The following is a 17,467-nucleotide window of genomic DNA, read 5'->3' on the forward strand; positions in this document are numbered from 1 at the left end:
AGGCCCAGGCTTTGCCCTAGAGAGATGGGAGGTGACTCCTGGCTTCCCCTTCTTATCCCCTCAGCTGGCTTTGGAGTCTAACAGTCATGGATGTGATTCCTGATCCCCCTCCTGCTACCTCTGTTACTCATTCAATTAACCACTTTGAGCCTCAGTTTGCTCATCTATAAAATAGGAAAAATAATCGTACTTACTTCAAAGGGCTCTTATAGGGGTTAATAAGAGAAGGTATGTAAAGTGATTTATAGAATGCCTGGCATTCAGTCAGATGCTAACTAAAAGTTTGGTCCCCCCTCCCTTTGCTTACTTTTCTCATTAACCCTACTGCACAGTATAAATGCTGAGATGCTTCTAACTCATGTGTAAAAACTCACAGAAAACCGTTTTCTTCCCTAATAGAAGCAATGAAAAGAGAATTTTTTAATTGCTCACCTTTTTGAGGGACCATTAGTTAATGTCCATGGAGTATGTAAGGTGTTTTTGGAAGGCTTCAGGACTGATGCTGGTTAGAGGCTAGAAACTGGTTCTAGCTGGCTTCTCCGCTATTTCCAATTGTGACTTAGAATGAATTCCCAACAATACTAATAAAAACAACAACTACAATGCCTGGCATATATTATGAGCTATTTATGCACTAAGTAATATGCTAACTGGCTTCCATACCTTATGCTATACCTTATGCCTTTTCACCTTCACTAAAAAGCTATAAGGGTCATTCTTTAATTGTCTTCATTCTATGGAGGAGACAAATGAGACACACAAAGGTTTAGTAATTTTGCTGAGTTTCGCTGCTGGCAGGGACTAGAGATAAGAAAGAGGGAGCTGGGGTTTGAACTCCACACCCATCCTCACAGTGGTAATGTTCACAGTGGAAGAAGCCCCAGCGTTGGTAGTGAGACACACTGTTTCAAACACTGGCTCGGGGACGTTTGGTGAGCCTGCACCACGGCTCAGGGTTGTCGGTTTCCTTCTCTGTAGAATGTGCAGAGTGACACACATTTTAAAGACTGTCATGAAAATAACACAGTGTGTGGCACTCAGCTCACATGGTGAGTGACAGCCACAGCGTTTAGTACTGCTGCTGGTAGGCTCCTGCTCATATTCCTGCTCTGGTGCTCACACATGTTGGTTTGCTAGACGCATCTCCCTGATCAATCAGCCTCTCACCAGTGCGTTCCCTCCTTCTGCTTATTTCCCTCTTCAACCCCCAATTCTACCTCTGCTCCCCTATTCTCGGCACGTAAATTTCCCTCTGCTATTCACTAGGAAAATGAAAGCTGCCAGGCATAACCTCTTTCAATTCCTCTTCCTTCTCCTTCAAATTTATCCACACTTACTCTCCATCCTTTATTTCTCAATGTCACAGAGGAAAAATGCCCTTTCTCAGTCCAGTTAATGCCATAGTTCTCTGGCACAGGTGCTGAGGCCTGGTGACACAATGGTGAGCCAAGCACCCTCAGGGATACTCTGGTCACCTTCAGTGAGTAAACCCCACCTGTGCTCGAATTTTCTCCTCATATCCTCTGAGGCCTGTCCTCCAGGCCTATAACACACCCGAGGCTCTGTCATCTTCAAAATTCCTTCAAGTTGGAGACCGTCATTCGCTGGGCTCAACCGTTTGGGCCTTGATGGGCTCGTCTATACTATGCTTATGGGTCTTCTCTTTCCATTTACTCCATAAGCCACCAAATCTAACTTCTGCTTCAACTGCCTACATTGAGAAGGCTGTTATTGAGAACCTTAATGATTGTAGACCTGCCAAATCGAGTGCCATCAAACCAGTGCTCACTCTCCTAACCCCCAGTGAATCACTCAGTACCTCACCTCTTCCTTGTAACCTCTTCCTCTTTGCCTTACATGAGGATACTTGGCTCTGGTTTCTCCATATTCACTGCAATCATTTCCACTCTCCTTTACTGCTCCCACACCCCCCTTTTAATGCTTATTCCCAGAACATGTAAACCCTTTCCCATCTGTACCTTTGCTCATGTCCTCCTTTTTCTACTGGATGATGATCGAACTTACTTTGCAAGCCTCCAGCCTTTATATTATTCCCCTGGGAAGCCTCCACAGGTACGCCACTCCTATCTAGGCTCACTCACATTTGAACTGAAATTCAAAGCTTCCCAAATATGGCCTCCAGCTTATGCACAGAGCTTCACTCTTATGAATACCCTGGTACTCACAAAACAATGGATATCACAGCATTTATTAGATATAACCCACCCAACCCCACACTGGACCATGTGTTCTTTGCAGGTCTGATTTTGCGTCAAAGTTCTATGTGTTTCCCAGGGTCTAGAGCTGTACCTAGGATATAACAGCTGTCACTTAACTAGTCATCAAATTAAAAACATGCCAGCCATATCTCCAAATGAGAATTCTGGGCTCTTGAATTAAGGCCAGGCACTTTTTAAAATATTCTTTTAAGCTGGTTTCAAGGACAGGGAAGACTATCAAAATGTGATTGGGCAAAATCAGACAAGGCCACGAGTGTCCACTGGAAAGTGTTGCTAATCTTCAAGTGGATCTTGTCCTGGGTAGAGAAAAGGGGAACATTAACTCCAATGTGAATTAAGCCATATAAGTAAACTCCAGCTTGGCTAGGATCTGGGTTGGCATGGTGCAAAATCTTCACAGCAAGTTTTCAAAGCTAGAGGCCTCAAAATAAATTTCTAATGAGGCTATTTACACACTGTCATGCTTTACACAATAGATAAAAGACAGGGGATGCATGAAGGGATAAAATAATAATTGCTGAACACCTATTTTGTGCCAGGTACTATCTTAGGTATTGCATAAAGATTATCAAATTCTAAAATTCAAACCAATATTTGGGGTGGTTTCATTATTGCCATTTCAATGGTGAGAGGCTTAAGTGACTTCCCTGCAGGCATATGACTTGTAAGATGTGAACTCATGGTTCATATGTCATCTGTTAGACTCCAAAGCTCATGTTCTTTCCACTGTAATCCTCCTTGTGCAATAGCTCAACTTTTCCTTTTAAAATATTTTGGCTTCTCAGGTGACCTGAAATGGCCAGGACTGGTCTTTCGCCAACAGCCAAAGAAACTCAGTCCTTTTCCAGAAGCGCTGGTTTCTCTCCACATGGGTCAGAGTGCTTACAGGGTTCTGAAGCCCTGAGACTCAGGGTTGAGACAGGGAAAATAAGTGATTCCTTGGCCCAGAATAAAGTTTCCTTCTGGAAAGAAAAAGGGATTAGTGGGAGGGAGATCCTACCTACATTTCCTGAAGGCCCCTGAGCTTTACCACCTGCACTGTTTGCCATTGCAATTATTTGGAATGGCAAAACTATAGTATCAATCAATCTCAGTCCGATTCCTTTGCCATGAAATAGGAGCAGGCCAATTTATCAAAATTGAGGCCCTCCGCTGGGTTTATATTGCCATTAAACTATCAACAGGAAATCATTAAGGTGAGGCAAGAAACCAACTGCTAACTGAAAAGAAATGATTTTTTTTCAAACATCCTCGCCTGCAACCTCCTTTGTTTGGCTGTCAGCATAACCAACTGTGGGGCTGGGTCTCAGATCTCTGTGTTAATGTGCAGTTGGTGGTGGAGAGAACTCAGATGCAGGCATTTGCAATCCAATGGCTATGCCCAGGTTACTTGGTTCTCTCTCAGCAGGGCAAGCTGCGTGACGATAAATAGGGGGGAAATGTGTATGCATTTGTGCGATAAAACAAGCTTAATGATTCTGAAGGGGAAGGAGTCCACGAGACATACAGTAGCAACTTAGGAACAAAATGGAACCATGCAGGGCCAATTAATGTGCAAATATGTGTGTGCTGAACTTGCATTCCATTCATCATGTGGACATGGAAATTGGGCCATTTATCTGTTATATTATGTATGTGACATCTTAGTTTGGTTCTTACAGGCTGCTCGGAGACAAAGGGCCATGTGCTTTGCGGCTAGCAGAGGGAATTTAAGATAAATTCTTCAGCTGTCATAAACATTGCTGGGCAGAATTTGGTCACAAGATAAAGCTCTTTCCTCTGCAGGGTTTTAACATTTCTCAATAGTCCATGTGCCATCTTATTAAAACTGTGTGTGGTGCGGGGAGGGGTGGCATATGCCATGAAAAATTATTGGCACAAACAGCTTGCTGTCATGTTTTCAAAGTCCAGATTTAGCAAACGTTATTCACATATTCACTGTCAATCTGTAGAGAGAAAGGGAACTGGCAAAACCATTCATTCTCACTGATTCTGTGGGTTTGTAATTCTTCTTGTCCTCCCTGTAACCAATGACTCCTCCACAGGTGGGGTTTGTTCTTCTGAAATTACAATCGTTTGTCTGTACTCAGGAAAAAAGAAAGTCATTTGAGAAGGAAAAGGACCTCACAGAAGCACTTTCCCGGAGCCACTATTATTTACCTAACAGAACACGCCATGAATATGGATCACGCATTAAATAATGGTGATCGCTTGCTTTGATGAATTGCCATTAGAAATTCAATTAATAAAAGGTTACCTCCCTGCAGTAGCGCAAAAAAATATGATCTGGCTGCAGCAATGACAATTGAGCCTCAGAAACAATGGTTAGGAGAAAGAAAAAGTTTTTGTTGTTGTTTTTTTTTTTTAAACCTGCTCCATCTGGGAAATAGGAGTCCAGAATGAAAATGAAGAAAGAAAGGAATGGATGAGGGAATCAATTGAGGCTATTTTTGATCTACAGTTTTGTCTATATCTTGAGCATTCCTATACTTTCATACTACTTCCCCGACCTGATCATCCTTTCTTTTTCATTATCTTGTTTTATATTTTGAATGTTTGCATTTTCTTTCCTTTTCTTCTCCCATCTTCCTCCCTCTCCTCCTGTTGATATACAAATTTTGTACTCTGAGGTGCACACACTTTAAGTACAGTGCTCCATAAATGTTACATGTGCTGGTTACCTGTGTGATCATACCCAGGTGATGCTGTAGTGTATTTTCATCTCCAGTAAGTTTTCTTGTGCCCCCCACCCAATCAGTACCTCCCAGAGGTAATCATAATTGTTTCCTTAATCACCAGAGATGAGTGCTGGTTTTAAATACAGGCTAGTAAAATCAGAGGGCATTCTTCTATTCTGATTTTTTTTTTCACTCAACATTATGTTTCTGATATTCATAAGGGCTGTTTCGTATATCTATACATAATTCTTTTTTTTTAATTTTTTATTTTATTTATTTTAAAATTTTATTTATTTATTTGATAGAGAGTGAGAGAGAGAATGACAGAGGAGAGGGTCAGAGGGAGAAGTAGACTCCTCATGGAGCTGGGAGCCAGATGTGGGACTTGATCCCAGGGTTCCAGGATCGTGACCTGAGTTGAAGGCAGTCGCTTAACCAACTGAGCCACCCAGGAGCCCCCATAAATCTTTTTTTTTAAGATTTTATTTATTTATTTGACAGAGATCACAAGTAGGCAGAGAGGCAGGCAGAGAGAGAAGCAGCAGCAGGCTCCCCACCGAGCAGAGAGCCCAATGTGGGACTCGATCCCAGGACCCTGAGATCCTGACCTGAGTCGAAGGCAGAGGCTTAAACCACTGAGCCACCCAGGCGCCCTATACATAATTCTTTTTGATTGCTCTCTTGTATTCATTGCATAGCTATACCATAGTTTATTAAACTGTAATCTCATTCGTGGATGTTTGGTTTGCCTGTGATCAAGTTTCTGTGAAAACTCCTGGGTACACTCTTTGGTGGACATAAGCATTCAGTTCTGTTGGGCACACAGGGTGTGCAATTACCAGATCATTAAACATTTCACCAATATTTACAGCATTCCAATCCTCTAAAACTCCATTTTTAAATCTGAAAATGGCAGTAATAATATCCTCCCATATGTGATTTCTGTGAAATTGAAAAGGGGCAACATATGTAAAGGTGTTCTTCTTGTTGTTTGTTTTAAATTGCCAACTGTGACACAAATGTGAGACTATCTAGGGGGAAAAGCAGAAAGATGGGAGATCACAGGGAACAGGTAACTGTCCATGGTGCTGACCTCAGAGGCCTGAGATACATTCAGGTATGATCCAGAAAGCTGGACTGGCCCTTAAGGAGGGGCAGGGCTAACATTTACTGAACACCCACTATGCACCAGGTTTTCATGTGATGTTGTGGACTTTTAGGCTTGTGTCCTCCCAAAATTCACAGGTTAAAATCCTAACCTCCAATGTAATGGTAGTAGGAGGTGGGGCCTTTGTGATTAGATTATGAGGGTGAAGCCCTCATGAATGGGGTTTGTGCCCTTATAAGCAAAGAAAGAAGAGCTTGTCCTCTCTCTGCTCTCTTGCCACACAAGGATACAAGGAGAAGATGGCTATCTTGCAAACCAGAAAGAGTCCTCACCAGATATCAGATCTGCCAGAGCCTTGACCCTGGATTTCCCAACCTTCCTAACTGTGAGAAATAAGTTTCTATTTTTTAAACTATTCAGTCTATGTGATGTTCTTATAGCAGCCTGAAAGAAGACACATGGCATGGCAGTTAAGAGCCAATACTTTGCACCCTACCTTGAAACCTGGCTTCATCATTCACTAGTTGAATGGCTCTAGGAAAGTTACTGAGTCTTTCTGAGGCTCAGTTTATTCTTCTGAAAAGGAGGATTATAACTGTGTATATATCACAACATTTCTGTAAGGATTTTTTTAAAGATTTATTTATTTGACAGAGAGAGATCACAAGTAAGCAGAGAGGCAGGCAGAAAGAGAAGAGGAAGCAGGCTCCCCGCTGAGCAGAGAGTCCGATGTGGGGCTCGATCTCAGGACCCTGAGATCATGACCTGAGCCGAAGGCAGAGGCTTTAACCCACTGATCCACCCAGGCGCCCCTTTGTGAGGATTTTTATAAGATGGTACATGGGGGTGCCTGAGTGGCTCAGTGGGTTAAAGCCTCTGCCTTTAGCTTGGGTCATGATCCCAGGGTCCTGGGATCAAGCCCTGCATCAGGCTCTCTGCTCAGCAGGAAGCCTGCTCCCCCCCATCTCTCTGCCTGCCTCTCTGCCTACTTGTGATCTCGGTCTGTCAAATAAATAAATAAAATCTTTAAAAATAAAAAAATAAGATGGTATATGTAGAGCCCTACATAGTAAATGGGGTATTCATGATGAATACATGAAAACTGGTATTCTAGTTACAGCAGACTAGAAGAGTAAACACTGCCATTGCCATTTTAATTCTCTCAACAACTTCATGTGATCTGCATTGTCATTCTCATTCTGAAAATGAGGAAATTAAATTTGGGGAGATACATGACTACCTCAAGTCACTGGTCACAAGATCATGGGAAGCAAGTGAATTTAGTGGCTTTTTCACTCTACCCCATCCTTCTGCTTTCCACCCCCTTCCCCTTCCCATTGATCTGCTTCCCAAATTCTTGCCTCACTAGGCATTTCAAAGTAACATTTACACTAGTAATGCATCAAAGTTCCTGGAAAACTTTTGCACACCAAGCCATCATATCCAAGGATATAGACACTCAACTGGAGTTTCCACCCTTGAATAATGTTGTCCCCTTATATTTTGTAGAGACCTGCCAGAATCTGCCTCCACACCTGTGTGATAGAGCCGAAGGAGATGTCATTATCCTCACTGGGCACAGGAGGAAAGTGAGTCTCGGCAGTGACAGTGATGCACAATGCCGCAACGAACCCAGGCTCTTGAGTCCAGAGTTCATGTTTCTTGTTCTATCCACATAATAACTTGGGATTGGGACTGCAACTCCCCCATGACACTGGAAATATTTTGTAAATATTCATTAAAGAACATAACATACAATTCCCAATGATGGTCACCTTGCTAATGACCTCTGACCCATGTCTTTTTTATCCTTAACCAGCCTCAGCCACAGTTCTCTTCATGCCCCAGAGGACAAGGAGGGTAAGGAAGAGGACGGAGGAGATGGAAGAAGGGCATAAAACAGATGGAGGTCTCACTGCTTAGTATCTTATCTTAGTGAAGTTGGAATCATAATGTATATATATACTGACAGAGTTTGAAGTCACCAGGACAGAAGCAAACAGGACATCTGGCTTTGAAACCACCAACCACCTTTACCAGGCTACTCAGTGTGCACCTGATCATCAGCCCCAAACAGCAGGACGAAACCAGCCAACTAACGATGTCCTATGCAAACCACCAGGACACTGCACAGAGCAGATCACAACGAGGACACCCATTTCACTGCATGACAGAAGGAAACCACGTCAAAATATCCTCCAAAGAGACAGCAAAACCACATTTCCTACCTCAGCTTTGCTGGTAGCCAGGCTCGTCAAAACCTGAAAGTTAAAGGAAAAAAAAGACATTAGTATTGATTCAACAAGAAGGTAATTGGATTAATTGTCTTTCTAAAGGAACTGGCATCAATAATTTGTTATGGCCCAAGGGGACAATGAGTGCAACACACACACAGACACATACACACACACAGATGCACAGAAAGATAGACAGACAGACACACACATGCAAACAGAGATACTTTTTCTTCTACCAAGCACAGCAACAAGATTTGTTTTTTCCAGGCCTGTGTAGAAGGTGAAGAAGATAATTAATATTTTCAACACATTATAACCATCTTGCCAGGAAAAAAAAAAGGGGGAGGGCTGTGTGCAATGCCCGTGCACTGATAATGATTAAATGAACACTGAAAAAGCAAAGGCATTGAAGACATTTTTGAGGGTTTTTTTTCCCCCTTAAAGTTTCGAGTCAGTGTTAGTGGAAGGTATAACAACAAACTACAGCAACTGTAGCTTTCTGTGTTCAAAATGCCTCAAAACATTGTGAAACAAAGCGTTGTGCCAGGCATTGTGCCAACTTTACACTTACTGTCTCATTTAAACCCCAGAATAACTTTTATTATTCCCGTTTCATAGAGGAGAACATGGGGTTTAGAAAAGTTAATTCTTCCAAGCCCAGAACATTATTAAGTAGGGAAATTAAATTAAAGCCCAAGATAACATCATACAGACTTTATGGCTCCTACCCACAGCCCATTTTCTCTCTCTGGGCTCATACCTAGTTTGCATCAACATGGCTATACACAGAAAGAAGGAATCATCGGTAAATACAGGACCCATAACGGTGCTTCCCTCAGGAAAATATTCAAGAAGACATTGAAATAAGCCAGCATGCCAAGTTTCAGTGGTTCCTTCTGTGGCAAAACCAAGACAAAAAGACAAGCTGTGGGGATCTGGCACTGTGTTTCCTACACGAAAAGCATAGCAGGCAGTACCTGGACCTACAACACCACATCTGCTGTCACAATAAAGTCCCCCATCAGAGGACGGAAAGAGTTGAAAGACCAGTTGAAAGACCACTCGAAACACTACTAGCCTATAATAAATGGGTTAGTTTATGTAACAGAAAAGAAAAAAAAAAGATTTTGGGACACCTGGGTGGCTCAGTAGGTTAAGGAAAAAAAGTGTTTTACTTAGACACCACACGTCATCATTCATATACATTCAAAATATGCACTGAGGCAGATAAGACTTTTTTTTTTTTCCTGATAACATTCTGTCTTGCAACTGCCATTCTTACATCCAAGATTGACTTGGGCAACCTCAGTCATATTTTCCTACCAGACTGCTGTGTCACCTTAAAATTTATGACGCTCTAACCCCCAAGGGATGAAATTTTGGGACGGGGTCTTTGGGAAGTAATTCAGTTTAGATGAGGTAATGAAGGTGGGCTACGCATGGTGGGGTCACTGTCTTTATCAGAAGAGACGTCAAAGAGATATTTTCCGTTTGCTTCATCTCTCCCTCCACCTTATGCACCAAGGAAAGGGTACATGAGGATAGAACACAAAGGAGGCCATCTGTAACTCAAGGAGACAAGCTTCACCAGACACCAACCCTGCTGGCACCTTGACCTTGGACTTCCGGTCTTCAGAACTATGACAAATAAATTTCTGTTGTTTAATCCACCCTGGCTAGGATATTTTGTTAAGGCAGCCCACACTGACTACGATATGGATCGATACCAGCTCACTGTTGTGACTCCAGCAAAGTGCTTAGGAATCTGTGTCTTTCTGAGTTAGCTAACCAGTCCCTGTAGCTCATGCTGGCCCAGCTCCCAGAAGAACCTCTCCCACGCTCACCTCAAGGTATGAGACCAACCCTCACCTAAGCATTAGCCCCAGAAGTAATTCAGACAGAGCTTGCTGCCCACTGGGCAGCTTCACGCATCATTACCCTCCTCAACAGGAGGCCAGCCTTCAAACTGACCTCAGCCAGGAGAGTCCATTAGCCATGGCCTGAGGCTTGCCAAACCATGAATCCAGGGGCCAGCCCTGAAGAAACACTCCAAGGTGTGATGAATATCAGCTATTGCTCTCTGCTCTGGAGCCCTACTAGACCTGGGGCCAGGAGAAAACCCGATTCCCAAGCAATTTACCACAGATGCCTGGGCTACACAATCTTACGTGTGTGTGTGCACACGTGCATGTTTGTGCACTTGTACACATACACATCTCCCTGCTGAAAACCAGTGGGAAGATGGAAGGGCAGCACAATACCCAGCAGCTGCAGGTCGTACACAGTATGCCTCTCCCTGCTTCACTGAGCACAAGGGCAAGATGGTTCTCAACCTACTTGGATTTTTCTCTACTGCACAATCTGAGTGTGTGTCTCCTAATTCTGTGTGTCTCTCCTAACTTCTAACTTTTGTGACTCCGCACTTACTTCGTGCCAACCCAATTCTTACATATATCTTAGAGAGATGACACACACAGAAAGAGGCATAGATATGGCTATGCAGTGCAGCATTGTTCACAAGAACAATACATTTCTAAAAAACTTTAAACATCCACAAGTAAAAGAATGGCTAAAATACTGAGTTTGAACACACCAATACCCATAGGGGCCAGGGAAGTAATGAAAATGTTTAAAGTGGGCTGCCTGTAAAATAATAGGGAATGGAGGGGCCTGTGTGGAAATTAGAGATTGCATACTCTACCTAAAGCTATTTGCATTTCAAAAAGCTAGATTGGGCACCTGGGTGACTCAGTTGGTTAAGCGACTGCCCTGAGCACAGGTCATGATCCTGAAGTCCCCTCTGACCCTTTCTCCTCACACATTCTCTCTCTCATTCTCTCTCTTTCAAATAAATACATAGAATCTTTAAAAATTTAAAAAAAAAAGATAAAATAGCTAGATATGGTTCTGCCCAAACAAAATACCTATGTGGCTGTTGGACTCCAAATTTATGATCCTCTAAGCCAAACTAATTATGATATATCTGTATTATGAAATATTATACATAGTTAGAATATAATGTTTTTCATAGTGTTCTGACATGAAAAGACTATAACACATAGGATAAATCAAAAAGAAAAGATGAAGAAAAGGACACACAAAATTGTACCAATCTCTAAAAAAAGAAATAACTCTTAGGTCTATATGCATTACACAGTCCTCTTTCCCTCTCTGCACACACATAGATGTATGTCTGAAAAATGTCCAGGAGGGCACTCATCAAGCTAACAAAAGGTCTACCTCTAAGGAGGAAAATGGAACTTGAGTGAGAATTGATGGGTTGAAGAAAGTTGTGGGGAACTTTCTTTTGCTAAATTGCTTGAAATTTTTTCATTAAGAATGTATCCATGCATTATTTGTCAAACTGAACATAAATAGGATAAAAATAAAGCTTTGGTGCTTCAATATTAATAAGAGACTTTAGAGAAGTGCTGGGTTTCTTTTCCTCATTGAAGAGTAAACTATACACAACTCTCTCACCCACTCATATGACAGAGTAGAAGCTGGGTCATAGGGTCATGATAGGGAGTGGTGGGGCTTGTGGCCAACTGGAGGTAAATCATACTTGGATTTATAACTCCACATATTAGATAAATATAGGAAAAGCAAATAGTGAAAGTTACTAGAAGCTCTAAATACTGCATTGGGGGTTGATTTTATAGTTTTGATTCTGTTAGATTCATTTCTAACACATACAGCTCAGGCCTTATTCAGGAATGTGGCACCCACAGAGCTCAAGGCCCATCTATGATCCACTGTGGTATGTTGGGCACCTAGAACAGACTGCAGAGGCCAGCTGAATCAATGAGGTTTCTGTAGGGGCTGCAGGTGCCAGGCTAAGGCATTTGGCTTTTATCTTAGCAGCAGCAGCCATCAGAGGGTTTCCAGCAGGGGCTGATATGATTAGAGCCATCTTTGAGGTGAGCCATTCTGTGCACCAGCATAGGGCACAGAAGGGATGCCGGAAACTCCCGGCAGGACACTCCTTAAAGCTTTGTTCCAGCCATTTCCCATCCCTTTAATCATTTCCTTCCTCTTCTTCCATTTCTCTACATGTGTTTGAAATTGCAAAGGGCAACATTAAGGGTTTCCTCCTCGCTCCTGCTCGAAACTTGATGTACATGATTACCTTGAGATCCTCACCTCAACTCTAGGAGCTGGATCTCCTGCCACATTTGCAGATAGGGAAGCTGAGGTTGGAATGTTAAGTTCCTTTCCGCACTATAGAGTGTCAGAGGCAGGGTTTGAACACAGATCCGACTTCAAAACTGCCTTCAAAACCCATGCAGGGACTACGCCTACACAACGGAGATATGGATTTTCTCCTGGGACTTCCCACAGGTTAATAGATAAGGACTGAGTTGATTGATAGAGGGAAGATCACCACTCAGGCATACCCACTTAGTCTCCTAAGGGCCAGAATCTGAGATGCCCAAATACAATCTGGGGCTCTGTTGCTCCAAACTATTCAATCTCCTGTGCTGAACATTTTGGGGTACCACTCTTAATTTTGCAGGTGTAGTGGTAGATAGGCCTTTTTTGGTAATATGGGATAGAAACAACTCAAAACACTCTAAGGACACAAAATAATTTATTAGTTCATTTTACTGGTAGAGCTCACTTTAAATGGATCTAGATAAGGATTAAAGAGCCTAAATTACTTCTCTGGTAAAGCAGTGAAATGAACCCAGGTCTCTATGATTCTAGATACCTACATGGGTTACAGGTGAATTTTGGGAAGCCTGTGGATATAGCCCTCCTATATTTGCCAGGAACATTGAAGCTGCAGCAACCAAATGTGTCATGACTTGACACAGTGGGTATTCATTTCTTGCCCACGTAACAGTCCTAGGTGGAAGAACACATTAGAGGACAGCTCTCCTCCACATGATCATTGAGGGATCCAGGCTGAAAGAGTCTCTGCCATCTTTAATATGTGGCTTCCAAGGTCACCATGGTCATCTTCATGCTAGCCAGCCAGGAGGAGAACACATGGATGAACACTATGGTTGTCTTTATGAACCAGACCCAGAAAAATGTCATGAATTTCAGCTTATATTCTACTGGCTAGAGCTCAGTCATGTGGCCACATATAATGGCAAGGGTGTTTGTACATATGGTCAAGCTATAATTCAAAGAGGAGAAGATGGTTTTAGAGAGCAGAGCTAGCAGGCCTGGCCACATCTCTTCACTGCAGCACTGCCTTGCCTAAGACCCCTCTGCATGATTCCCTGATAGAAAATCCATTTCTATCCAACCTCTTCCAATTTCTCCTAGTGATTGATTCAGTCAGTATAACTCACAATCTCTTGGTCCTGAGGTCCCCTCACTCTTCAGCTGGTCCTCTTGGGTGCACAAGCCAGATGGCTCAAATCCAGCTCTTCTGTGGTATCCTCTTTCTTCTTATTATTATGTTTTTATTATGTTAATCACCATACATTCCATCATTAGTTTTTGAGGTAGTGTTCCATGACTCACTGTCTGCATATCATACCCAGTGCTCCATGTAATATGTACCCTCCTTAATACCCATCACCAGGCTAACCCATCCTCCTCACCCCTTCCCCTCTAAAACCCTTTCCCAGAGTCCCTAGTATCTCATGGTTCATCTCCCCCTCTGATTTCCCTCCCTTCATTTTTTCCTTCCTTCTCAAATGTCCTCCATGCTATCTATTCCTTATGTTCCACAAATAAGTGAAACCATATGATAATTGACTTTCTATGCTTAACTTATTTCACTCAGCATAATCTCCAGTTCCATCAATGTTGATGCAAAAGTTGGGTATTCATCCTTTCTGATGACTGAGTAACATTCCATTGCGTATATGGACCACATCTTCTTTATCCATCTGTCTGTTGAAGGACATCTCATCTCTTCCCACAGTTTGACTATTGTGGGCATTGCTGCTAGGAAGATTGGGGTGCATGTGGCCCTTCTTTTCACTACGACTGTATCTTTGTGGTAAATACCCAGTAGTGCAATTGCTGGGTTGTAGGGTAGCCCTATTTTTAACTTTTTGAGGAAACGCCACACTGTCTTCCGAAGTGGCTATACCAACCTGCATTCCCACCAACAGTGTAAGAGGGTTCCCCTTTCTCCACAGCCTCTCCTGTGGTATCCCTCTTGACATAGAGAAGACTCACTGGTCAGTTTGCAAGAGCAAGGCTGGGACTGAAACTGTTCCCTTCCTTCATACCCACTCTCTGTTTTCTCCTCAACTCAAATAACCAGAAAGGGACCATCAGCAAAGACTCTGCAGGAGCAGACGGAGTCCTCTTATTGCTGGCTCCTCAAGATCTACAAGAGATCCCTTCCGAGTTCAGTTTTTCTTCAGGCTCACACTGATAATTCTCCTCTCTCCCCGAATCCTCTGATCTTCTGCTTCTGTATCTATCACCGAGCTGGCTTGTCCCTCTGACAGAGCCCTGAGGAGGTATCTGAGCCCTTGTGTTTGGCCCTCTTTCAAGTGGAAGAGATATTCAGCACTCCTTTGTATTCAGTTATGATCCTAATGATCTATTCTGGGATAACAGAAAACATTTTAGTCACCTTGACCGAAGGGGTCAGCGACGGGTTGTGAATTCTTTACCATATTGAGTCAACTCTTCCTTGAACTGATGGAATCTCTGGGTTGTTTTCACTGGTGTACACAGAATACCTTCAAGGGCTACCATCAAAGAATAATAAAGCAGAAACGTGCTTGGGTTGTGGAATAAGACAAATGGGATTCTTGTCACTCAGCAGCTAAATGGCTTTGAGGTCACTTTCCTCATCTGAGAGATTTCACTTCCCTGTAAACTGAGAACAGGGAAATGCTTCTCTCCCCACTACTCCTCTGGGGTGTTGGTTCCATGTTACCTCTTAAACAGTAAACACTGGCACCTCTCCCTGCAATGTCCTACCTGCAATAGTTGAATTCTTTGGAGACAAGGGACGCTAAGCATGGTTGTGGAGTCAGGTTCTGGGTTCAAAACCTGCTTTTACCACTTTCTAAATATGTCATCTTGGGCACTGTAGTGACTGAAATTGGCCACACGTTCTAGGGTACTTCTTCCCCTGAGAGGTGGGGGTCTGTGTTCTCAATCCATGAATCTGAGTGGTCTCTAAAACTATCCTGACCAACAGATTACAGCAGAAGGGATACTGTTTCAGTTCCGGGCCAGCCTTAAAAGACTGGTGGCTGCTACTATTGTCTGTGGGGACCCTCTCTGAGTGCCCTCATCTGCTACATCAGAGGTTCCACTACACTGAGACCACCAGGAAGAGGCTACATTGATACACTTTGATAGAGAGCTCCAGCTGAGCCCAAACTTCCAGCCTCCCTGGCCAGTGCGCCATTCACTAAGAAAAGCCATCTTGGACCCTCAGGCTGTCCGTCCGGCAGCTGAATGCCACCAAGAAACCTCAGTCAGTGTTATGTCCAGATTCCTGACTCACAAAATCCTGAGCTATAATAAACGGCTGCTGTTTTGTGCCACTGGGTTTTGGGGTACTTTGATCACAGCAATCGACAATCACAACAAAAGGTAGGTCTCTTTTCCGAACCTGTAATTGTATGCTTACAAAATGGAAAACACGTTTAAACAAAAAATATTCAAAAGTGCTTGACGCGGTCCCTGGCACAGAGTTAAATGGTGAATTAATCTTTCCTTTCACAGAACCACGTGCACTGTGCTGTTCTTTGTGGATCTCTACATGCGATACTCCAGATTTACTGTCAAGTGATGATGTTCAGGGAGCTCGGTTTGATTTCCAGCTGGTAAAATGTATATGGGTTGCTCTGGAATCAGAAATCCCTGGGCTTTGTAAATACTTGCTCTACCACTTACAAGCTGTGTGCATGGCGAAGGGAAAGCTACTTCACTTCTCTGTGCCTCAGTTTCCTCACTTAGAAAACACACAAAAATCTATCTCACTGTCTTTTTGGCATGGATTCATGGGAATGTCTGGTATGGAGCTGGAGATGGAGATCAGACGGCTGTCGTTCCCGTGAGTTTGGTGTAGTAACTGTAACAGCAGTAGTCCCAACACCTGGTATTTTAAGCCCCACTGCACTTAATGGAACAGCCGGTGAACAGACCACCCAAAGGGGTATTTTTTAAAGCAGGCAGCTGCCTCTCTCCCCACCATCCCTCTCCTCCACTCTAGCCCAGGACTTGGTTTCAACCACCAGAACTCAGCCCAGATTTATAAATATGAGTGTAAAAAAGGAAAGAACCCATTCACAGATGATATTCAACACCCCCCAACCAAATTCTATAGGCTCCAGACACGTCCAATGAATAAACGTCTCTTAAAATTCTTCTAGAAAATGCACAAGGTTTCTCTTAATAACTCTCACTGTCAGAAATGAAATATTTACACGCACTTGCTTCAAAATTCTGGCAGCTTGTAACCTAAGAATAGTTTTACTTATGGTGTTGAACAACTGCCTTAGGTCTAGCTTGTGGATGATTCTGAGAGGAGCAAGAGGATGCAGAGCGGAGAAAGGAAAGGAAAAGCCGCCTGTGGTGGGGAGGCTGAGCAGAAAGGGGCTGACAAATCCCTGTCCTTGGTCTGCCCTTGAAGTTGGTGTATTAGGAAGGTTAAAGTAGTTACAGCGCAGGGATGATGGGTGTCTGAGCTGTGACGAGCCCATCAGTCACCCTGACACGTGCCAGAAAACACCAAGAGATTATAAACATTATCTGAAGCTTAATTATGAGGCAGACAGGAGGCTGGGCTGGTGTGAGGATGGAGATGCTAGGGCTTCCTGAGCCCATTCTCACCAGATCCCATAACATTTGGGAAAAGTTACCGCCATGTATGTGTCCTTCCAGAGAGCCCCTGTTGCTTTTTAAGATCAGGCTGCAGAGTTATAAAAAGCTAAGATAGGTCTGTATTCAAATTTAGATCAGAAATCTGGAAATGTAGACAAAGATTTTTTAAAACCTTTTTCTTTGACTCAGTAGCTCTCCTCCTGGGAATCTCTCCTGAGGACATACTGGAGATATACCAAATGTCTGTGGCACAAAAGGATGCTTTCTAACATTTTTGTAATGGAAACTACCTACTTGCCCCAAAACAGGGGACTGACTTCAGCTCACAGAGTCATCCCCTTTTCATGGAGAACTATTATTTCTATTAAAGTGAGGGTTAAGCAAGGTTTAAAATAACACAGGAAAATGCTTATATATTAAGAAAAAAAAAACAATATAAATACC

At 43.0% G+C, this 17,467-nt stretch overlaps 1 protein-coding gene across 10 annotated transcripts in view; it reads right to left on the reverse strand.

The window, feature by feature from the left end:
- Positions 1-17,467, reverse strand: part of RBFOX1 (RNA binding fox-1 homolog 1) — a 2,042,166-nt gene that overhangs the window by 1,547,434 nt on the left and 477,265 nt on the right. For all 10 annotated transcript variants that reach the window (XM_032843801.1, XM_032843800.1, XM_032843795.1 and 7 more), the window contains one exon: positions 8,255-8,287. In XM_032843801.1, coding sequence (XP_032699692.1) covers positions 8,255-8,287 — 33 coding nt within the window. The remainder of the gene's footprint in view (positions 1-8,254; positions 8,288-17,467) is intronic.

The sequence above is a fragment of the Lontra canadensis genome, unplaced genomic scaffold (genome assembly GCF_010015895.1).
Source record: "Lontra canadensis isolate GAN:19392208 unplaced genomic scaffold, GSC_riverotter_1.0 scaffold143, whole genome shotgun sequence".
Taxonomy (NCBI): Eukaryota; Metazoa; Chordata; class Mammalia; order Carnivora; family Mustelidae; genus Lontra; species Lontra canadensis.